The following is a 22161-nucleotide window of genomic DNA, read 5'->3' on the forward strand; positions in this document are numbered from 1 at the left end:
GTGCCTGGCCGCTTGGCTGATTTTTGTATCTTTAGTAGAGGTGGGGTTTCACCATGTTGGCCAGCCTGGTCTCAAAATCCTGACGCAGCCTCCCAAAGTGCAGGGATTACAGGCTTGAGCCACTGCGCCCGCCCCCTGTGGTTTTGATGTATCTTGGTGAATTCGTCATGCTCACAGTTCAGTGCCAAGATTGCTGTTTTATAAAATGAGGATAATAGTATTCAAAACAAATCAAATTGTCCCTTTGAACTTTTCCTCCCTTGTGGAGGTGGAGGTTGTAGTTAGTATTTGTAACTGCCTTCTTCCACAATGAATTTCTGTATTCCTTTGCCTTCAGCAAGCACCTCAGCTGGTCATGGTTCTTTACCTGGTGGAATGACTCAGACCTTTATTCCTGAAGGGTCTGGTCATTAATCGTCGTGCTTGGATTGGGTTGTTGTAGTTGGCTACTGGCATAAATCACAGGGCATGGTACTACTACAAGATGCCCTAAGGGATCTTCTGTATTCTACACATGCTCTTCCTTACCTCCATTTTGGGAGTGTTCATGAAGTTTTTTGACTATTAAATGAGCCATAATAGGTACAAGAAATTGTTCCTCAAAAAGTAGAAGTAAACCAGGTGCCATGGCCTGTGCCTGTAGTCCTAGCTACTCAGTAGGCTGAGGCAGGAGGACCGCTTGAGCCCAGGAGTCTGAGGCTACAATGAGCTATGACCATACCACTACACTGCAATCTGGGCACCAGAGTGAGACTCCCAAACAGCAACCCCGTCTCTAAAGAAAAAAAGTGATTTGAAGTAGAAAACGTTTTTTAAAAAGTGGAAGTGCTCAATCATTGTTCATTGTTCATTTCCTTTTTGCTTCCTCTAATATGTCTGCCAGTACGCAGCGGAAGTTCTTGTTTCAAAGCAAATGTGTTTAAGTAGGGGACAGCTAAGGAGGATGAGGGGGAGCCTTCGCAATATATTGTTATACTTTTAAAGTGGTAATGTTTAGCTCAAGTAGGATTTTCTTTTTAAAGCCGCACTGTCTTAGATCTCTGCTCAGTGGCTGGTATTCCCACAGCTAACCTCAAAAAGCCTTTTGATTGGTGGAATAGCTGTGACCCTTGGGTAGGGAGGGCCTGACCCCAGGGCTAAGGCTTTCAAAAGGCAGTGTACAGGTTTTGGTTTTTGTGTTTGTGTTTGTTTTTGTTTGTTGGTTGGTTTTAGAATACTTAATGCTTTAATTGAGAACATTTTTCAGCGCTTGCAGCCCCTTCATGCATTAAGGATAGAACTGAGGTGTTAGAGGAATGTTCCAAAATATTTTCTGTTACACTTGGAAAAATATATTCTGTTCCTAGATTTCAGGTTATTTTGCTGTTAGATAAGCAGCATGAAAAAACAGTATTTTTCCCCCCGAACTTTCTTGATTAAAGGGTCGCGTGGTGGAAAATATCTCGAAGCGATGCGGTGGATTCCTGAGGAAGCTCAGCTTGCGAGGCTGCATTGGTGTTGGGGACTCCTCCTTGAAGTAAGTCAAATCCAGTGGCTCACTCTGTCGTGGCAGCTTGTAGCATTTTCATCAGCAAAAATAAACCAAGCCTATTATATGTTCTTCTTCTGTTAAAATTCTTTTTGTGGTAATTTGCATAGAGTAATGAGAGGACCAGGACTTTGGAATATCTAACCTGGGTTGGAAACCGAGCTGTACTGTTGTTAGGGATGTGACCTTGGGACAAATTATTTCGCCTGAGTATCAGTTCTCCTGCAAAGTCAGGGCAGTTATAGCTCCCACAGGACTGTCATAGGCATAACAAGAAATAGCATGTATGAAGTGCCTACCTCTTTTCTATTTCCTTCTTCACTTCTGCATCTTCCTAGTTTTCCTCTCATATTAGCTACCTTTATAAATTTTACTAATTGATAAAATATTTCAAAACTTTCCTTGGCATAAGCTAGAATTTTGCTTACTCATAATGATGGGATATGATTTTTACATTAATTTTATTATTGTTAGCAATATATCCTATCCAACTAAATATTTGCCTATCTCTTACTGGATAACCATTATTTATTGGGGTTTTGGTGGGGGGGTTGTTTTTATTTTTGTTTTTGTTTTGAGACCGAGTCTCACTGTGTCGCTCAGGCTGGAGTGCAGCAGTGCGATCTCAGCTCATTGCAACCTCTGCCTCCCAGGTTCAAGCGATTCTCCTGCCTCAGCCTCCTGAGTAGCTGGGATTACAGGCGTGCACCACCACGCCCAGCCAATTTTTGTGTTTTTAGTAGAGACAAGATTTCACCATATTGGCCATGCTGGTCTTGAACTCCTGACCTCAGCCATCTTGGACTCCCAAAGTGCTGGGATTACAGTCGTGAGCCACTGCACCTGGGCAATTGGGAATGTTATCAATGTTAAGGATGTGTGCTGGCCAGGCACAGTGGCTCAGGCCTGTAATCCCAGCACTTTGGGAGGCTGAGGTGGGACGATCCCTTGAAGCCAGGAGTTTGAGACCAGTGTGGGCAGCAAAATGAGACTCCTCTACCAAAAAAAACCACACACACACACACAAAAACAAAAAACACATATGTGCCTTGAGGATTTCTGGAGACAGAGATGATTAAAACCTTCATGTCTTTATCTTCATGGCCTCTAGTATTGCTTATGAGGTTGGCTAAATTAGGGTGTACCCCCCATAACGTTGGAATACACTTTGTGTTCTTGCAGACCTAAATATTACCACAATGTACAGCAATCACAGACTTCCAGTAAGAATGTGCAACATACAGTGAATGCAGACAGTAGAATTTACAATTCAAACATCTGCTATACCATTGCTAAAAAAAAAAATTGATTCACAACATCTTTTAAGTATAAAAACACTCACTTTAACTGTTATGGAACAAAATGATTTTCTTTAAATCAAGAAAATTCTTTAAATCATGAATTAGATTGACACCTTTAAACATGTTTAAACAACCTTCTATCACACAGATAAAGCCCACTTGAATTGCCATGTATTATTTATTTTATATATTATTGGATCCTATTTGCTACAGTTTTGTTTAAAAATTTTGCATTTGGGCTCATGAGGAATATTGCCTTATGATTTTATTTTCTTATAATGCTTTTGTCTGGTTTAGGTATCAAGGTAATACTGGCTTCATGTAGTGAATTGGGAAGTATTTCCTCCTATTCACATTTCTGGGGATGTGTTCAGTGGCTGACATCTATAATCCCAGTGCTTTGGGAGGCCAAGGTGGGAGAATCACTTGAGCCCAGGATTTTGAGACCAGCCTGGCAACACAGCAAGGCCCCATCTCTTAAAAAAAATTAAGTAGCTGAGTGTGGTGGTGCATACCTGTAGTTCTAGCTATTTGGGAGGCTAAAGTGGGAAGATCGCTTGAGCCCGGAAGTTCAAGGCTGCAGTGAGCTATGATCACACCACCATACTCCAAGCTGGGTGACAGAGTGAGACCCTATCTCTAAAAAATAAAAACAATTTGGCCAGGCGTGGTGTCTCACGCCTGTAATCTCAGCACTTTGGGAGGCTGAACAGGCGGATCACGAGGTCAGGAGATCCAGACCATCCTGGCTAACATGGTGAAACCCCATCTCTACTAAAAATACAAAAAATTAGCTTGGCGTGGTGGCAGGCACCTGTAGTCCCAACTGCTTGGGAGGCTGAGGCAGAAGAATGGCATGAACCCGGGAGGTGGCACTTGCAGTGAGCCAAGATCGTACCACAGCACTCCAGCCTGGGCGACAGAACGAGACTCGGTCTCAAAAGTAAATAAATAAAAATAAAAACAATTTTTAAAAATTCTGGGAGTGTTTATGTACAATTTATATATTTTTTAAATGTTTTGTAGAATTCACTATTGAGGCCATCTGCTCCTGCATGTTTTTTGGGGGGAACGTTTTTAATTACAAATTTGATTTCTTTTTTTTTTTTTTTTTAGATGGAGTTTCACTCTTGTTGCCCAGGCTGGAGTGCAGTGGCACAGTCTTGGCTCACTGCAAACTCAAGGAATTCTCCTGCCTCAGCCTCCCAAGTAGCTGGGATTACAGGCACCCACCACTGTGCCTGGCTAATTTTTATATTTTTAGTAGAGACAGGGGTTTCACCATGGTCTTGAACTCCTGACCTCAGGTGATCCGCCTGCCTCGGCCTCCTAAAGTGTTGTGATTACAGGCGTGAGCCACCTCACCCAGCCTCAATTTCTTTAATATGTATAGAATTCTTCAGATTATTTCTTCATAAATGAGTTTTGGTAGTCTGTGTCTTTCAAAGAATTTGTCCATTTCACCTAAGTTCTTGGACTTATTAACATTGTTTATATCCTCTTACTTTAATATCTGTAAAATCTGCAGTGATATACCCTCTCTCGTTTCTGAAATTGGTAATTGTCTTTTTTTTTTTTTTGGTCCTTGTCAGTCTGACTATTAAGAGGTCTGTCAATTTTATTGATATTCTCAAAGAACCAGCTTTTGTTTTCACCCATTTTTCATTGTTTTTCTGTTTTCTGCTTCATTTATTTCCACTCTGATCTTTATTATTTCCTCCCTTTTGCTTACTTTGGGCTTCATTTGTTTTTGTTTTTGTTTTTTCTCTAGTTTCTTAAGACGGAAGCTGAAGTCATTGATTTGAGACTTTTTTTTTCTAGTATGGGAGTTTAATGACATAATGACATAAAGTCAGTCAGTATTTTGGGGAAAATTCATGCCACAAATTCTTATATGCTATGTTTTCATCTTCATGCAAAATGCATTCTAATTCCCCTTTTGATTTCTTTCATGACCCGTGGGTTGTTTAGAACAATATTATTTAGTTTCTAAATATTTGGACATTTTCCAGAAGAGCACATTACTGATTTCTAATTCAATTCAGTCGTGATCACAGAACATAGTTATACCCTGAATCCTTTTAAATTTATTGAGACTTGTTTTGTGGCCAATAATATGGCCACTCCTGGCAAGTGTCCCATGTGCACTTGAAGAGAATGTATATTCTGCTGTTAGATGAAGTTTGCTATAAATGCCAGTAGGACAGGTTGGTTGATAGTATTGAGCAGATCTTCTCTATTCTTACTAATTTTCCGACTACTAATTTATCAACTAATAAGAGAGAAGTATTGAAATATCTGCCTATAATTTTTTATTTGTCTATTTCTCCTCACAGTCCTGTCAGCTCTTGCTTCATGTATTTTGAAGCTCTGTTATCATGTATATAAACATTTAGAATTGCTATGTCTTTTTCATTGATATGTCCTTCTTTTATCCCTGATAATTTTCTTTACTATAAAATCTACTTTGTCTCATATAGTCACTCCAGCTTTCTTTTGACTAGTATTGGCATTATATCTGTTTTTCTATCATTTTACTTTAATCTATTTGTATCTATATTTAAAGTTGATTTTTTATAGTTGGGTGTAGCTTTTTTTTTTTTTAAACGGAGTCTTGCTCTGTCACCCAGGCTGGAGTGCAGTGGAGTGCAGCTCACTGCAACCTCTGCCTCCTGAGTTCCCGCCATTCTCCTGCCTCAGCCTCCCAAGTAGCTGGGACTCCAGGCACGCGCCATCACGCCCAGCTGATTTTTTATATTTTTAGTAGAGACGGGGTTTCAACATGTTAGCAAGGATGGTCTCGATCTCCTGACCTCATGATCTGCCCGCCTCAGCCTCCCAAAGTGCTGGGATTACAGGCGTGAGCCACCACGCCCAGCTGGGTGTTGCTTTTTATCCAATATGACAGTCTTTGCTTTTTAATTTGGATTAGACTATTTGCATTTAATATGATGATTATGGTTAGGTTTAAATCCACCCTCTTGCTGTTTGTTTTCTATTTGTCCCATACATTCTTTTTTCCCCTTTCCTCTTTCTTTCTTCTTTTAGATTTTTTTTTTTTTTTTGAGACAGGGTCTTGCGCCGTTGCCCTGGCTGGAGTGCAGTGGCACAATCTCGACTCACTGCAGCCTCTGCCTCCTGCATTCAAGCGATTCTCGTGCCTCAACCTCCCAAGTAGCTGGGGCTACAAGCATGGGCCACCTTGCCTGGATAAGTTGTGTATTTTTAGTAGAGACAGGTTTTCACCATGTTGCCCAGGCTGATCTCGAACTCCTGACCTCAAATGATCTGCCCGCCTCAGCCTCCCGAAGTGCTGGGATTGTACAGGCGTGAGCTACCATGCCTGGCCGAGATTAAGTGTTTTTTAATGACTTCATTTTATATTCTTTTTTCGCTTCGTTTCTATAACTCTTCATATGTTTAGTCATTGCTTTAGAGTTTGTTGACTACATGTTTAATTTAGTACAGTCTACCTTCATATTGTATTATGTAAAACTTTCATTTCTCCTCACTTCGTCTTTATGCTATTGTTGTCATACATTTTAATTCTACTTATATACACTTCATAGATTTAGTACCTTTCACAGTCAACTATTTTTAAGAGATTTATTGTTATTATTATTATTATTATTTTAGACAGTCTCCCTCTGTCACCCAGGCTGGAGTACAGTGCCATGGTCTAGGCTCAGTGTAACCTCCGCCTCCCAGGTTCAAGTGATTCTTTGCCTCAGCCTCCCAAGTAGCTGAGACTACAGGCATGTACCACCCTGCCTGGCTAATTTTTGTACTTTTAGTAGAGACAAGGTTTTGCCCTGTTGGCCAGGCTGGTCTCAAACTCCTGGCCTCAAGTGAGCTGCCTGCCTCAGCCTCCCAAAGTGTTGGGTTTACAGGCAGGAGCCACAGTGCCCTGCCTATTTTTAAGAGATTTAAATTTAAAAATTGTATATACCCAAGTAGTTGCTACATCCAGTCTTTCCTTTCTGTAGACACATATTTTTAACTGGTATCATTTTCCTTCTGCATAAAGAAAATTTTTTACATTTCTTTTACTGTAAGCCTGATTAATTCTTCCAGCTCTTCTATGTCTAAAAAAATCTATTTTTTCCTTCACTTAAAAAAAAATATTTTTGCTGGGCCGGGTGCAGTGGCTCACGCCTGTAATCCCGGCACTTTGGGAGGCTGAGGTGGGTGGATCATGAGGTCAGGAGATTGAGACCATCCTGGCTAACACAGTGAAACCCTGTCTCTACTAAAAATACAAAAAAAAATTAGCTGGGCCTGGTGGTGGGCACCTGTAGTCCCAGCTACTTGGGAGGCTGAGGCAGGAGAATGGCGTGAACCTGGGAGGGAGGCAGAGCTTGCAGTGAGCTGAGATTGCGCCACTGTACTCTAGCCTGGGCAACAGAGCGAGACTCTGTCTCAAAAAAAAAGCAAAAATTTGCTGAGTATAGAATTCTATAGTGACTTATTTTTTTTGTATTTTAAGGATGGTGCTCCTCTGTTTTCTTGCCTTTTCATTACCAGTGATAAAACTGCTGTCACCTTATGTTTTATTCTCTGTACATAACATGGCTTTGTTTTCTGGCTGTTTTTAGGGTTTTCTCTATCACTGGTTCCTCTCTCTCTCTCTGGAATCTCACTCTGTCACCCAGGATGGAGTACGGTGGTGCCACTTTGGCTCACTGTAACCTCCACTTCCTGAGCTCAAGTGATCCTCCCACCTCAGCCTCCCAAGTGGCTGGGACCACAGTCACACACCACCACGAATGGCTAATCTGTCACTGGTTTTGATCAATTTGGTTATAATATGCCTTGGTGTGTTTTTCTTCATGTTTCTTGCACTTGTAGTTCTTTGAGTTCCTTGGGTCCATAGGTTTATTGTTTTCATAAAGTTTGGGGAAATTTTGGCAATTATTTCTTCAGTATTTTTTCCTCTTTCCTCTGTCTCCTCTTATTTAGTGATTCCAATCACATGTATATTAGGTTGCTTGAAGTTGTCCCACAGTTCATTCATGCTCTGTTCTTTTTCTGTTTTATTCCGCTCTGTGTTTCATTTTTGACAGTTGCTATTGCTATGTCTTCAAGTTCACTAATCTTTTCTTCTACCATATCTAATCTGTTGTTAATCTCATCCAATAAAGATCCAATAAAGTTTTATATCAGCCATTGTGGTTTTCATATCTTTTTTGTTGTTGTTGTTGTTGTTGAGATGGAGTCTCACTCTGTGGCCCAAGCTGGAGTGCAGTGGTGTGATTATGGCTCACTGCAACCTCCACCTCTCGTGTTCAAGTGATTCTCCTGCTTTAGCCTCCCAAGTAGCTGGAACTATAGGCATGTGCCACCACACCAGCTACGTTTTGTTTTTGTTTTTGTTTTTGTTTTTAGTAGAGACAGGGTTTCACTATGTTGGCCAGGCTGATGTTGAACTTCTGACCTCAAGTGATCTGCTTGCCTTGGCTTCCCAAAGTGCTGGGATTACAGGCGTGAGCGACTGCATCTTGGATCGCTTTTATTTTTCCAAGTGTCTACATAATGTTTAATTGTTAGCTTCATAGAAATGTATTCTAGGCAATAACATTGTAACTTTTAATGCCTTTGTTGTTTCTGCTATTTGTGTCAGTTTAGAGTAGGTTTTGGTGGATTACATCTTCTCTTTATTGTGGATATATTTTCCTCCTTCTATGAAAACATAATTTTTTGTTCAGTGCCAGACAGTGTGAATTTTACTTTGTTGGGTGCAGATGTTTTTGTATTCCTATAGATACTCGAGTTTTGTTCTGGGATACAGTTGACTTAATTGGGAATAGTTCCTGTTAGGTCTTGTTTTTAAGATTTGTTAGGTTGTACCAAAGCAGTGTTTAGGGCTAATTGTACACCACTCCTAAAGGAAGACTATTCTCAATACTCTACCCAATGCCCCAAGAATTGTGGCATTTTTCACCCTTGGTTGGTAGAAATGGGCACTATTCCTTGCCCTTGGTGAGCTCTGGCTACTGTTTCCTTTAATGCTTTTTGTTGATTCTTATTCCCTGGCCTTGGGCTTTGGGTAGTTTCATCACATGCGTACATTGGTCAGTGTGGGACTAAATTCTTTTTGTTGTTGTTGTTGTTTTGGAGATAGAGTCTCACTATGTTGCCTAGGCTGGTCTCAAACTCTTGGGCTCAAGTGATCCTCCTGCTTTGGTCTCCCAAATTGCTGGGATTACAGGCATGAGCCACCATGCCTGGCCTGTAATTAATTCTTGAGGGGCACCCTCCACAGATCTCTGGAGTTCTCTTTGTGGTGTTCTCTCTGCTCCAGTGCTCTTGCCAGATAACTCCGGCTGCCTTGGTCTTCCTAGACTTTCAGCCCCATCTCTTCATCTCAGACAGTCCATCAGGCTCCAGCTTGGTTCCCCCTACCTGTACCAGGGCAGGTTGGAAGGAGCACATCTGAAAGCTGTATTTCAGAATGATGGAGATGACCTGAGCTAGTCCTTGCTGAATATGTTAAGCAATGAGTGGTGAATAGGGGGTTTTAATTTGCTGCTTCTGGCCTTGCTACCAACCCACAGATCAATGAGGAAGTTTCTCTTCATGACTGAATGGCCTCACCAGTAAAATGAGTGGGTCTTGATACTGATTAACTGCTGTCTTCTATCAATCGCCAGAAATGGTTTCTCTGGAAAGGCTCTAGGGTAAGCAAGTGACAGCATGGCGCAGTACAAGAAGATCTGCCCCCTTGCTTCAAATTGATTTTTTTGTAGAGCGGAGGGAGCAGGGAGCTAGGCCTCTATTCTCATGATTTGGTGATGACTCACCAAGCTGTGTGTAAAGGAGAACTGATTGATAGGTAGTCTAGGACTCTGCTTCTCAAAATGTGGTCCCTAGACTAGCAGCACTGGCATCACCTGGGAGTTTCTTTAAACTGCAGATTTTCAAGCTCCATTCTAGGTCTGTCATCAGAATCTGCACTGTGACAAGAACCCTAGCTGAGTCTTACACGCTTTAATTAAGTTTGAGGGAGCACTGTTCTAAGCGTGAATGGTTTCATATGCCCTCTAGTGGCTGTCCAGCAACTTGCAGGGAGCTTTACAATGTTTTCTCATTTTAGGACCTTTGCACAGAACTGCCGAAACATTGAACATTTAAACCTCAACGGATGCACAAAAATCACTGACAGGTAAATAATGAAGATTAATTGGTGACCAAATAGCCACAGGGAGAGAGAAGGAAAAGAAACATGGTTGAAAATATCTTTAGTGCGTCTGCTCTTTTTCAGCACGTGTTATAGCCTTAGCAGATTCTGTTCCAAGCTGAAACATCTGGATCTGACCTCCTGTGTGTCTGTTACAAACAGCTCCTTGAAGGGGATCAGGTAAGAGTGCCCATTGTTTGTGTCAAGAGAATACCCAAAACTATGACCATTCTGGAAGCCTTCCTAATGGTCACATTGGATCCAGCAAGAAATAGGTGTCTCCAAGAGGTCCCAGGCATGGGTCTCCCCTTCTGAATTTCTGGTGATGAAACTCAGAGTTATTAAACTCAGAGTTATTTATCTGGTGAGGTACTAAACTCAGAGTCGGTCGTTAACTCTCTACAGGAGAGACTGCACATAGTTTTTGTTTCTTGTTCTCTCAGTGAGGGCTGCCGAAACCTGGAGTACCTGAACCTCTCTTGGTGTGATCAGATCACGAAGGATGGCATCGAGGCACTGGTGCGGGGTTGTCGAGGCCTGAAAGCCCTGCTCCTGAGGGGCTGCACACAGGTACCAGAGGGTTGATGCAGCTGTTTGTGTTATGTGTCAGGTGTGGGCGCATCATCCAGGGAGCTGCTTTTGCATTTTTCTTGGTGTCCCACTGTTCCCTCACCTGGATTCCAGCTGTCAAATTTTGTTTTCTCTGTCCACTCAGTTAGAAGATGAAGCTCTGAAACACATTCAGAATTACTGCCATGAGCTTGTGAGCCTCAACTTGCAGTCCTGCTCAGTAAGTCGCACGCCTCTCCTGAACCCCGTTGGCTCTACGTTGTCTCCCAAAGCAATCTGCCCCCCGGGCAGCTGAGATGGGCTGTGTTGCCACACCCTGATTTTCATCCTGTGTCCTTATAGAACCTACCAATTTGTCACAAGATGGAAGAACAACAAAAAGGACCCATACGCAGTACGAAGCCACCGGCATCGCCCCTAAAAATAATTAGACCAGGTCTTGATTTTGTTGAATAGAGTGTTAGGGACCCTATTGAGGAATGCCGTGAATTGGTCACTAAATAGTTATAAGACATGAAGTGTCTTTTTTTTTTTAACTTATAAATTGAGGATGATGACTCCTCTCACGTTGTTTCAGTGGATAATACGAAATAACACATGCAAAAATGCTTTAAAGAATAAAACGCATAGGCAAGAGCAAGGTGGCATTTTCATCCGACATTAGCCTGTGGAAAACTATTGGTCCTTCTCCACTGCCATTGTAAACGTTGATAACTGAAGAGGATGCTTTGCTACATCCTGCCAGGTTTTTCAAGGGGAACGTAGGTTTTGAGAAAGGTAAGGGAAAGCCCTTGCATTCAGCTTTAAATGAATATATTATAAATCTTTAGAGCCCCTGGTGGTGGGGAAAAAACCAGAAACTATCTGCTGGACAAATGTTGACCTTATGGGCCAGGACTATTCAAAAATAGGACCTTGACTTATGTATAGGACAGCACTGGCTGATGGCTTGAAGTATATGGATGTGTGTGTTTCTTTCTGTATCAAGTAGTCTGTTCAAGTGAACATATTATTTTGAATCTTCATGGCCAAATTCATAGAATTTAAGATATGTATCAATAATTTTGTGATGTATTTAATTTTCCTGTTGTCTAAAACACTTGATGAAATGTAAATATACATGTGTATATTGTAAATATCTAAGGCATTAATCTGCAGAAATCCAATCAAACATTAATGTCATTTAAACTCGGGAAGCCTCAAAAGTTCTTTATTTAATCAGATTTTTAAATTATGAGTTTATGAATTTTATGAAAAAAATCTGTATTTTGATGACTCTAGTGAGGGAGAAATGGAATTTTAAACTTTTATTTTCCATTTGTATTATTTAAAAATTTTATTTTTTCCTGGATGCATGTGTCTTATCTAAATTGCTGGAATATTTTAAAGCTATGCAGAGATAACACAAGTACATGTCTACCCTGTACTTCTTACTTTGTTGGAGTTATTTGGATAAAATGCTAGTAATCAGCAACCAAAACTCATTGAACAACAGCAGATATTTTTCTGCTGCTCCCGTTTCGGCATTGCTGGTGTCCTCTGACTTTTCTTTCTGTGCTGCTTTTCCTCAGCGCATTACTGATGAAGGTGTGGTGCAGATATGCAGGGGCTGTCACCGGCTGCAGGCTCTCTGCCTTTCGGGTTGCAGCAACCTCACAGATGCCTCTCTCACAGCGCTGGGTTTGAACTGTCCACGACTGCAGTGAGTACACCGCACTTTTTGCTTTGCAGCTCAGAGTTTGGCTGAGTTAACCAAGAGGGCTTCCTGCAGGAGAGGACAGGCTTGCCAGGTAGGGGTGGTGGAGGCAGTAGTTATGTTGTTGTTGGCTTTTGTTGGGTAAATTGGGGTGGGACAATGTATAAATCCAGTTCATTGAAGGATGTACTGGGAGAGTATAAAATGTCTACCACCAGTGAATCCAAACTTTAATTTCTCAATGAATGTCACAGTTTTCCACCTAATTTACCTCATCCTGTTATTGCTTTAAGCATCTGAGTGAGCACATAGTGAGCAGTGGTAGCCTCACGTCCTCCAGACCTGCTGCCAAACAGAAGAATGAGGGGAACATCACAATCACTTAGCTTCTTCCCCAGTAGGAAAAAGGTTTTGTTTTTAACAAATAATGATTTAGGCCAGGCACGGTGGCTCACGCCTGTAATCCCAACACTTTGGGATGCTGAGGCGGGTGGGTCACCTGAGGTCGGGAGGTCGAAACCAGCCTGGCCAGCATGGTGACACCTTGTCTCTACTAAAAATACAAAAATTAGCCGGGTGTGGTGGCAGGCGCCTGTAGTCCCAGCTACTCGGAATGCTGAGACAGGAGAATCACTTGAACCCGGGAGGCGGAGATTGCAGTGAGCCAAGATTGTGCCACTGCACTCTAGCCTGGGCGACAGAGTGAGATCCCATCTCAGGAAAAACAAAAAAACAAAAAAAAAACCCCAATAATTTGTATTCTGATCTTCAAGGTAATAGATTATCATTACCAGCTATGAATATTAAAATTTTAACAATAGTAACAATAGAAACTGACTTCAGAACCAGCAACCTTTAAACTCTACCCAAGAGGCAGAAAAAAAGATACTTTTTAAAAATCTCTACTTCCCAATGAAACTGATCCATTCCTACGCTCACACCAGTTCTGTATCTTTTAAGAATCGTATATTTCTGCTTTTACCAATTTTTCTTACTGTTGTAGAGAAGGTACTATATCATTTAGATATTTCTGCTTAGAAGGAATTTGGGTGATCAAAACTGGTCAGAAAGGAGGTCAAAATTGTTGCTGTAAGAGAGTGTTTAACTTCTGTTATTCATGCACCCATCCCTATTAAGCCTGGGTAACTGAGAATTAACTTATTTTTCATTGTCTACAAATTTTTAAAATTTCCTTTAGGGTACCTGGGAATTTCTATAAATGCAGTAAATATCAAGATGATTTCATTGAGAAAAGTTCATTTTAAATGTGTTTAAAAAGTGAACAAGGCTGGGCATGGTGGCTCATGCCTGTAATCCCAGCACTTCGGGAGGCCGAGGAGGGTGGATAACCTGAGGTCAGGAGTTTGAGACCAGCCTGGCCAACATGATGAAATCCTGTTTCTACTAAAAATACAAAAATTAGCTGGGCATGGTGGCAGGCACCTGTGGTCCCAGCTACTTGGGGAGACTGAGACGGGAGAATCGTTTGAACCTGGGAGGCGGAGGCTGCAGTGAGCCAAGATCCTGCCACTGCACTCCAGCCTGGGTGACAGTGTGAGACTCCGTTTGCAAAAAACAAACAAAAAAACCCAAAAAACAAATATTAGAATACTATTTGAAAACAACATGCTGGTATAGCAGGAAGATTCTGACTTTCCAAATTTGGGATGGAACTTTGGGGCTTTGGGCAGGTCACACTCCCTCAGGGCTGTTAACAGAAGGAAAAGCATGTCAAAGAGCAGCAAAAACTCAAGTATGCATCATACATTCTGTGCTTCCACTGTTAACTAGTTGGTACCGTTTTCTCCCCTGTATACTTTCTCCTCAGAATTTTGGAGGCTGCCCGATGCTCCCATTTGACGGACGCAGGTTTTACACTTTTAGCTCGGGTAAGGCATAGATTTAAAGAATACAACCAAACTCGAATTCACCTCCCGAATTCAAAGTGACTCGGAGTAGTTTCGGGTGTGCAGAAGACTGTCTTCGGCAAAGACAGGCGCAGAGCAGAGCAGAGCCCTTGGGGTGTGCACTGCAGTTTCTCCGGTTAGCCAGACATCTAGGGAAGTCCTGTAGAGGGTTCTGTAAAGGGTCTGGGCCTCACGTGTGCTCAAGCGGGGCCAGCCTCCTCCTGGCAGTCGGCTCCATGCCTCATGTGGACCCCAACTTGGCCTCTCAGCAGCTCCCCGTAACTGGGCTGTACTCTGCCCTTTGCCCTGCAAACACCACTGGGGGCCCCTCTGGACCTGCTGTCAGGAACCCATGTCCTCCTGGGGCTGCTGATACACTCTGCTACCGCCACCCAACCACCACAGTGTGGCTTCGTGCCCCATCCCCATGCCCTCCTGGAGCCTAGGCTAAAATTTACCTGCTGATGTCTGCGAGCCACTGGGAAGGTTTTGGACAACTCTCTTTCCAAGTTGAGAGAAGGAAACGCAGCCAGAGGCAGCCCTGTTCCCAGTTCCGAAGCACCGTATGTAACTCAAAAGGAAGCTGCTCAGAAGTGCTGGTTTACTGGGTAGCTTTAGGAACAGGGCATGCTTCTTAATAGAAGAGAACAAGGACACTGGGCCAATACTCAGAGGGGTGGGGCAAGCCACCATTGTTGCCCTCACCACTGACTCACATGTAGGGTGTGTCTTGTGGACTCTTCCAGAATTGCCACGAATTGGAGAAGATGGATCTTGAAGAATGCATCCTGGTGAGTGGACTCCTGACAGCCCTGCAGGGCAGCCTGCCCCTCAGTCACTGCTGGCCAGTGCGGCACAGCCAGAGACAATGACTGGCTGTCATCCTGACCCTCCTTGATCAACCTCAGTGGCAGGGCTTGGAAACCTGTGAAGGCCATGGCAGTGGATGTGTGAACTTTTGGCCATTCTCAGTCATCAGACAGAACTACAGAAGAGAAGTTCAGGATAGCTCTGTAAAATAAGCTTGCATGTCCAGTGATGGGATGACTCCAAAGAGGAGAATCCTGGGAACCCTCCTTGCCCACTCCACTTTGTCCCTTGCCCCAAGCCTCCTTGGGGCACCAGAAGAGAGACCAAAAAACAGTTATGCATCTCTAGAAGTGGGCAGATTTTAGAGTGCTGGTGAAGAGAGGAGCTCCCAGCCCCAGAGTGTTTGAGATGAGTTTTTAATTCTCTTTTACACCTTTTGATTCTCATGTTCAGGAGAAGCGAGGATTAGGTATTAAGTTCTGGTGTAGAAGCCACACTGACACAGCGTGTTTCTCTCCAGATAACCGACAGCACACTCATCCAGCTCTCCATTCACTGTCCTAAACTGCAAGCCCTGGTGAGTCTGAGTTTTTCTGACATTATTCACCTGTTAAAGATGAGAGAGCCCTCCCGCCACAGCAGGAAGCTGTTTGGGTTCTCGTTCTGTAAGGTATCATCCCTCGATCTCAAAGATCTATTAATTGGGCTAACTTGGGAGGCAAGGTATCTCAATATTTGATTACTGTTTTCATTGAATTTGCAGTTTCAGGATTCCCAAAAAAGAAATGTCCAGATCCAGATGGTTTTGTTGGGGAACTCTACCAAACATTTAAGGAATGAACATCTTTTTTTTTTTGAAACAGGGTCTCACTCTATTGCCCAGGGTGGAATGCAATGGTACAATCTCAGCTCACTGCAACCTCTGCCTCCCAGATTCAAGCGGTTCTCCTCAACCTTGTGCATAGCTGGGATTACAGACATGTGCGACCACGCCTGGCTAATTTTTGTATTTTTAGTAGAGACGGGGTTTCACCATGTTGGCCAGGCTGGTCTCAAACTCCTGACTTCAGGTCATCTGCCTGCCTCGACCTCCCAAAGTGCTGGGATTACAGGTGTTAGCCACTGTGTCTGACCTGAATTAACATCAATTTTATACACTCTCTTTTAGGAAATAGACAGTAAAACATTTTACAACTCTTTATTTTGAGACAGAGTCTTGCTCTGTTGCCCAGGCTGGACGGCAGTGGCACAATCTCGGCTCACTGCAACCTCTGCCTCCTGGGTTCAAGCTATTTTCCTGCCTCATCCTCCTGAGTAGCTGGGATTACCGGTGTGCACCACCACGCCCAGCAAATTTTTGTATTTTTAGAAGAGACAGGGTTTCACCATGTTGGCCTGGCTGGTCTCGAACTCCTGACCTCAAGTGATCTATCTGCCTCGGCCTCCCAAAACTTTTTTTTTTTTTTTAACAAGGCCAGTAATACCCTGTTATCAAAACCAAACAAAAATTATACCAAAAAAACTACAGACTGATGTTCCTCATAAATATAGAAGCAAGTATCTGTAACAAAATGTTAGCAAATAGAATGTAGCAATATATAGAAATAATTATAATACCATGGCCAAGCAGGATTTACTCCGGAGACACAAGTGCAGTTTAATATTTGAAAACTGACTGATGTAATCAACCATGTTAACTAAAGAAGAAAAATTACATGATCACATCAACTAATGCAGAAAAAAAAACTGACAAAATTCAAAAGAGGGCCGGGCACGGTGGCTCACACCTGTAATCCCAGCACTTTGGGAGGCTTAGGCGGGCAGATCACAAGGTTGGGAGATTGAGACTATCCTGGCCAAAATGGTGAAACCCCGTCTCTACTAAAAATACCAAAATTAGCTGGGTGTGGTGGCACACGCCTGTAGTCCCAGCTACTCGGCAGGCTGAGACAGGGGAATCGCTTGAACCTGGCAGAGGTGGCAGTGAGCCAAGATCACACCACTGCACTCCAGCCTGGCGACAGAGTGAGACTCTGTCTCAAAAAAAGAAAAAAAAAATTCAAAAGTAAAAGTTACTTTAAAAAGTACCAGGAGGCCGGGCGCGGTGGCTTACACCTGTAATCCCCAGCACCGTGGGAGGCTGAGGCGGGCGGATTGCCTGAAGTCAGGAGTTCGAGACCAGCCTAACCAACATGGAGAAACCCTGTCTCTACGAAAAACACAAAAAATTAGCCAGGCGTGGTGGCGCACGCCTATAATTCCAGCTACTCAGGAGGCTGAGAGAATCGCTTGAACCTGGGAGCGGGAGGTTGTGGTGGATTCACGCCATTGCACTCCAGCCTGGGCAACAAGAGTGAAACTCCGTCAAAAAAGAAAAAGTACCAGGAATAGGAGGAAAATCCCCAGTTGCCATGTTCCCTACACAGGGATAACCACTATGGCCCATTTCTGTCCTTCTCGAGAAATTCTCTGTGCAATGAAAAGTGATTCTCTTTCTCTGTCCCTCTCCTCCCTGTCTCTTTCACGCACACACATCCACACCACATCCATGGGAGCAGAAGACACCTGCTGATGGCAATTAAAAGCAGTTCCACCTCCCATTCTGCATCTTCTGCCCCACCACCCTAACCACCTCTGAGTCAGGAATGTGATATAAGCTGCCCACTTCCAGAATGCACCACTCCTGCCGGGGGTGAGTGACAGTGCATGACAGGAGAAAAGGCTTTGAGGCCAGCGTGAGCTGGGTATAACTGGCAAGTCTCAACTTCTTTGAGCCACAATGCCGTCATCTGTAAAAAGGGAATAATGACACCTACTCTGCAGAATTGGCCCGAACCAGACAGCTCTGACTATTGACTATGTTGTTAGCGTTAATATAGAAGGCCCCACTGCTATGCGAACCCTGTTGGCAGCAGATTTTCCTGTTAACTTGGAAAAGGCCAAGCACCCTCTGATTTTCCTTAAATCAGGTTTTAAAAATTTCTATGAATACTTGAATATGCCAGTACCTAAGTTTTTCAATTAATATAACAGTATCTCCTCAGTCTCATATTACTGCTAACTTCTTGATTTCTGAATTTCCCTATATTAAAACAATGGAGAAATTAGCATTCATACACCACCTCCATCATCTTTCTCCAATCTGTGTTTGTAAATATACACATATATATGTGTGAATCTATATGTAAATAAAGTGAAATTGGCCGGGCGTGGTGGCTCACGCCAGTAATCTCAACACTTTGGGAGGCCAAGGCGGGCGGATCACCTGAGGTCGGGAGTTTGAGACCAACCTGACCAACATGGAGAAACCCTGCCTCTACTAAAAATACAAAATTAGCCGGGCGTGGTGGTGCGTGCCTATAATCCCAGCTACTCAAGAGGCTGAGGCAGGAGAATCGCTTGAGCCTGAGAGGTGGAGGTTGCATTGAGCTGAAACTGCGCCATTGCACTCCACCCTGGGCAACAAGAGGGAAACTCTACCTCAAAAATAAATAAATAAAAATTTAAAATAAAATGAAATAAATACACAGAGAGATACTTTTTTGATTCCATTTTATTGTAAGTAATCAAAATTCTATTTTTTGATTTACCAATTTTAAACAGCCTCCTGAAGAACCAGTTTTCTGGCTTTACTCATAAGTCAATTCTAAAAGCTGAACACCAATGAACAGCATTGATTACATAAATACTATTTGATGTAAACCATGTAGAGTGATTCGATTCATGAGAAAGGAAATATATTCCATATTGTTAAGATCAAGCTCAGAGAAGAACTTTTCAAGTATCAAGATCCAACAGAATTCCTCTTCCTTAGCTTCTCTTCCCTCGAGGTTGCACTCTGCTGCTCAGTTACATAGCCAGTAGTTCTAGTTTCTAGTGGTAGTTTCTAGTTTGGGGCTGTTACAACCGGTACTGCTATGTCTTAGATTTTTTATTCTGCAGGAATACCTTACACCCATCCACTTAGGTCTCCCCTGCCAGGACTCAAGTCCAAACTCTCAGACATTTCCTTGCTTCATAGACTGCAGTAGCCATTCACTTGCCCTAAACTGTATCCACTTCCGCACTAAAAAATTTGGCAGAGTGGTTTGTTTTTTCAATTTTAACTTTACTGAAGTAAAATATACATGCAGAAAAGTACATTTATCATTGGTGTACAGATCAATGCATTTCCATAAACTGAATACACCCCAATCAAAGGTCAACATTATCATGACCCCAGAAAGGCCCTTTCTGCTCCCTTTCAATCACTGATCCCCCAAAAGTCGTGACTTCCAAATAGCATATATCAGTTTTGCCTCTTTTTGTATTTTATTTAAATGATATGAATGGAACCATCATGTATACTCATCTGGTTTCCTTATCCATATTGTTACATGTAGTTTGTATATTGTTCATTCTCACAGCTTTATAGAATGGGGACACTGTGATTTATTTATCCTTTCTCTACTTGTGAATATTTGGGTACTGCTTCTAGTTGGGGGCTATTACAGCCAGTATTCCTGTGTTTTTTGGTTAACACGTGTATGCATTTCAGTCAGAAACATCGAAGTAACCCCTGCAGCATATGAGACTTCCAGTTGCTCCACATCCTCACCAACACTTATTTTCCATCTTTTTTGAAAAACAATGGTAACATCACATTGTCCTTACAACTCCTCCCACTGACCTTGGAATCAAATTTCTTTACATAATCTACACAACTCTGTGATCTGGCCCTTACCTCCCCAATTCATCTGCATCTACATGCATCCTCTTATTTCCCACCTATTATATGTTGACCTTCTTCCTAAACAGTACTTGCCACTCTCCTGCTACCCCTGGGCTTTGCACACAACAAACTGTTTGCTCTCTTTCCTAGGATTAGCTCCTAGTCCTTCAAATAGCAACTCTGGTCTCTTCCCCAGGACAAATCCTGCTATCATATGCTGTCGAAGCATCTCAGCTTCAGTTTAAAAGATTAGCATTATTTGATTTTCTAGACTCTCCAGTCTGGGCTCCGCCAGTGCAGAAAAGTATATTTTTACTCATCATTGCACCCGTGGGGGCTGGGACAGAGTTGGAGCTCATATATTTGAAGGAACAAATGAACAAATGGGACATTGATGCAGTACTTTTGCCTCTCCAGTTTTTATGGTGGGGTGAATCTTACATTTGATATGCATTGGGAGAAACTGTCAGGTCTAAAACTTTTTGATATGGAGAACTTAAGAGAATTACACAAATGTCATTTGGCTATATAATATTCATCTGAATTTATCTTCTGCAACCGTTACTGTTTACCCAAGAGAAGTCAGTAATGTCAGATCACACCGTTCAAGGTCTATTTGATTATAACCTTCAAAGATGTTCAGTTCATCTCTGGGTCACAGCTATTTATGCAGTTTTCTAAATGACATTAGATGCATTGATTTCACTTGCATCCCCTCAAATGGAGAACTGGCCAATAAAACTGCTGTCAAGGGGGTAAACTCTGAAATTTCCCCTGAAAATTTTATTTCCATCATTACACAATTAGAAGAGAGAAGCCACTGCCAGTGTAGCAAACCCATAACCAAAGGGCCCCAAGGCTTTGTGTTTGGTCCTCACTGCCTGATTAAATGTCTCAGTCTGTTTTGTGCTGCTACCACAGACTGGATAATTTGTAATGAACAGAAACTTCTCATAGTTCTGAAGGCTGGGAAGTCCAGGGGCTGGCATCTGCTGAGGGCATTCTTGCTGTGTCATTCCATTGCAGAAGGGCAAAAAGGCTAGCTTCCAGCTTTTTTTTAGGACTTGAGCCTTGGAATAAGGGTCCTGCAAACATTTACTGTCTCCCTGTTCCAGAGCCTGTCCCACTGTGAACTCATCACAGATGATGGGATCCTGCACCTGAGCAACAGCACCTGTGGCCATGAGAGGCTGCGGGTACTGGAGTTGGACAACTGCCTCCTCATCACTGATGTGGCCCTGGAACACCTAGAGAACTGCCGAGGCCTGGAGCGCCTTGAGCTGTACGATTGCCAGCAGGTTACCCGTGCAGGCATCAAGCGGATGCGGGTAGGTGTGGGGCAGGGGAGTCGGTCACACCTGACATTTCTAAGCAACGAAGGAAAACATCAAGAATCAGGCCGGGGCCAGGTGTGTGGTGGCTCATGCCTGTAATCCCAACACTTTGAGAAGCCAAAGTGGGCGGATCGCTTGAGGTCAGGAGTTCAAGACCAGTCTGGTCAAAATGGTGAAACCCCGTTTCTACTAAAAGTACAAAAATTAGCTGGGTGTGGTGGTGGGCGCCTGTAATCCCAGCTACTCGGGAGGCTGAGGCAGTGAGCCCAGATTGCACTACTGCCCTCCAGCCTGGACCACAGAGTGAGACTCCATCTCAAAATAAATCAACACCCATTTTCTCTGTTATGCAATAGTTATGCAAACTGATCTGGCACAATAGTGTCACCTTATAGACTTCGTCAAAATTTCTTGCTTAGACTCTGCCCTGGAAGATTCAACTTGAGTTGGGTCTGGGATGGAGATTCCACATAGTCTGGTGATCGGAGCCCTTATAAGAAAGCCTTTGTTGGGCTGGGCGCGGTGGCTCACGACTGTAATCCCAGCACTTTGGGAGGCCGAGGCAGGCGGATCACAAGGTCAGGAGTTCGAGACCAGCTGACCAACATGGTGAAACCCCATCTCTACTAAAAATACAAAATTAGCTGGGTGCACACCTATAATCCCAGCTACTTGGGAGGCTGAGGCAGGAGAATCGCTTGAACCCGGGAGGAGGAGGTTGCAGTGAGCCCAGATTGTACCATTGCATTCCAGCCTGGGGGACAGGAGTGAAACTGTCTCAAAAAAAGTAAAAAGGCCTGTGTTAAAGGCAAGCAATTTAAGGTCATTATGAGTGGGAGGTAGAACTCTCTTGGCTAATTTCCAGGTAAGAGGGCTTAACAGAATTTGGCTTTTGCCATGTAGTTCACCTACATTGTTTTATTGATTATGCTTTAAGTTTAGGCAACTGCATTTACATATCAGAACAGCCCCATCCAGGGTGCTACAGCTGTAGAGAACATTCACTTAGTTTGCAGACAGGGCTGGTTACTACCCCGGGTGGAAACATATCAAAGTATATTAACGTAAGTGTTTTCACTTATCCTTAGAAACATATCAAAGTATATTAACGTAAGTGTTTTCACTTA

At 42.9% G+C, this 22161-nt stretch overlaps 1 protein-coding gene across 1 annotated transcript in view; it reads left to right on the forward strand.

The window, feature by feature from the left end:
* Positions 1–22161, forward strand: part of FBXL2 (F-box and leucine-rich repeat protein 2) — a 90942-nt gene that overhangs the window by 67355 nt on the left and 1426 nt on the right. Inside the window, exons 3-11 of the mRNA XM_012001017.1 lie at positions 9923–9991; positions 10091–10186; positions 10450–10576; positions 10722–10796; positions 12148–12278; positions 14101–14161; positions 14926–14970; positions 15510–15566; positions 20816–21028. Coding sequence (XP_011856407.1) covers positions 9923–9991; positions 10091–10186; positions 10450–10576; positions 10722–10796; positions 12148–12278; positions 14101–14161; positions 14926–14970; positions 15510–15566; positions 20816–21028 — 874 coding nt within the window. The remainder of the gene's footprint in view (positions 1–9922; positions 9992–10090; positions 10187–10449; positions 10577–10721; positions 10797–12147; positions 12279–14100; positions 14162–14925; positions 14971–15509; positions 15567–20815; positions 21029–22161) is intronic.

Source organism: Mandrillus leucophaeus, unplaced genomic scaffold, assembly GCF_000951045.1.
Source record: "Mandrillus leucophaeus isolate KB7577 unplaced genomic scaffold, Mleu.le_1.0 Scaffold646, whole genome shotgun sequence".
NCBI classification, from domain to species: Eukaryota; Metazoa; Chordata; class Mammalia; order Primates; family Cercopithecidae; genus Mandrillus; species Mandrillus leucophaeus.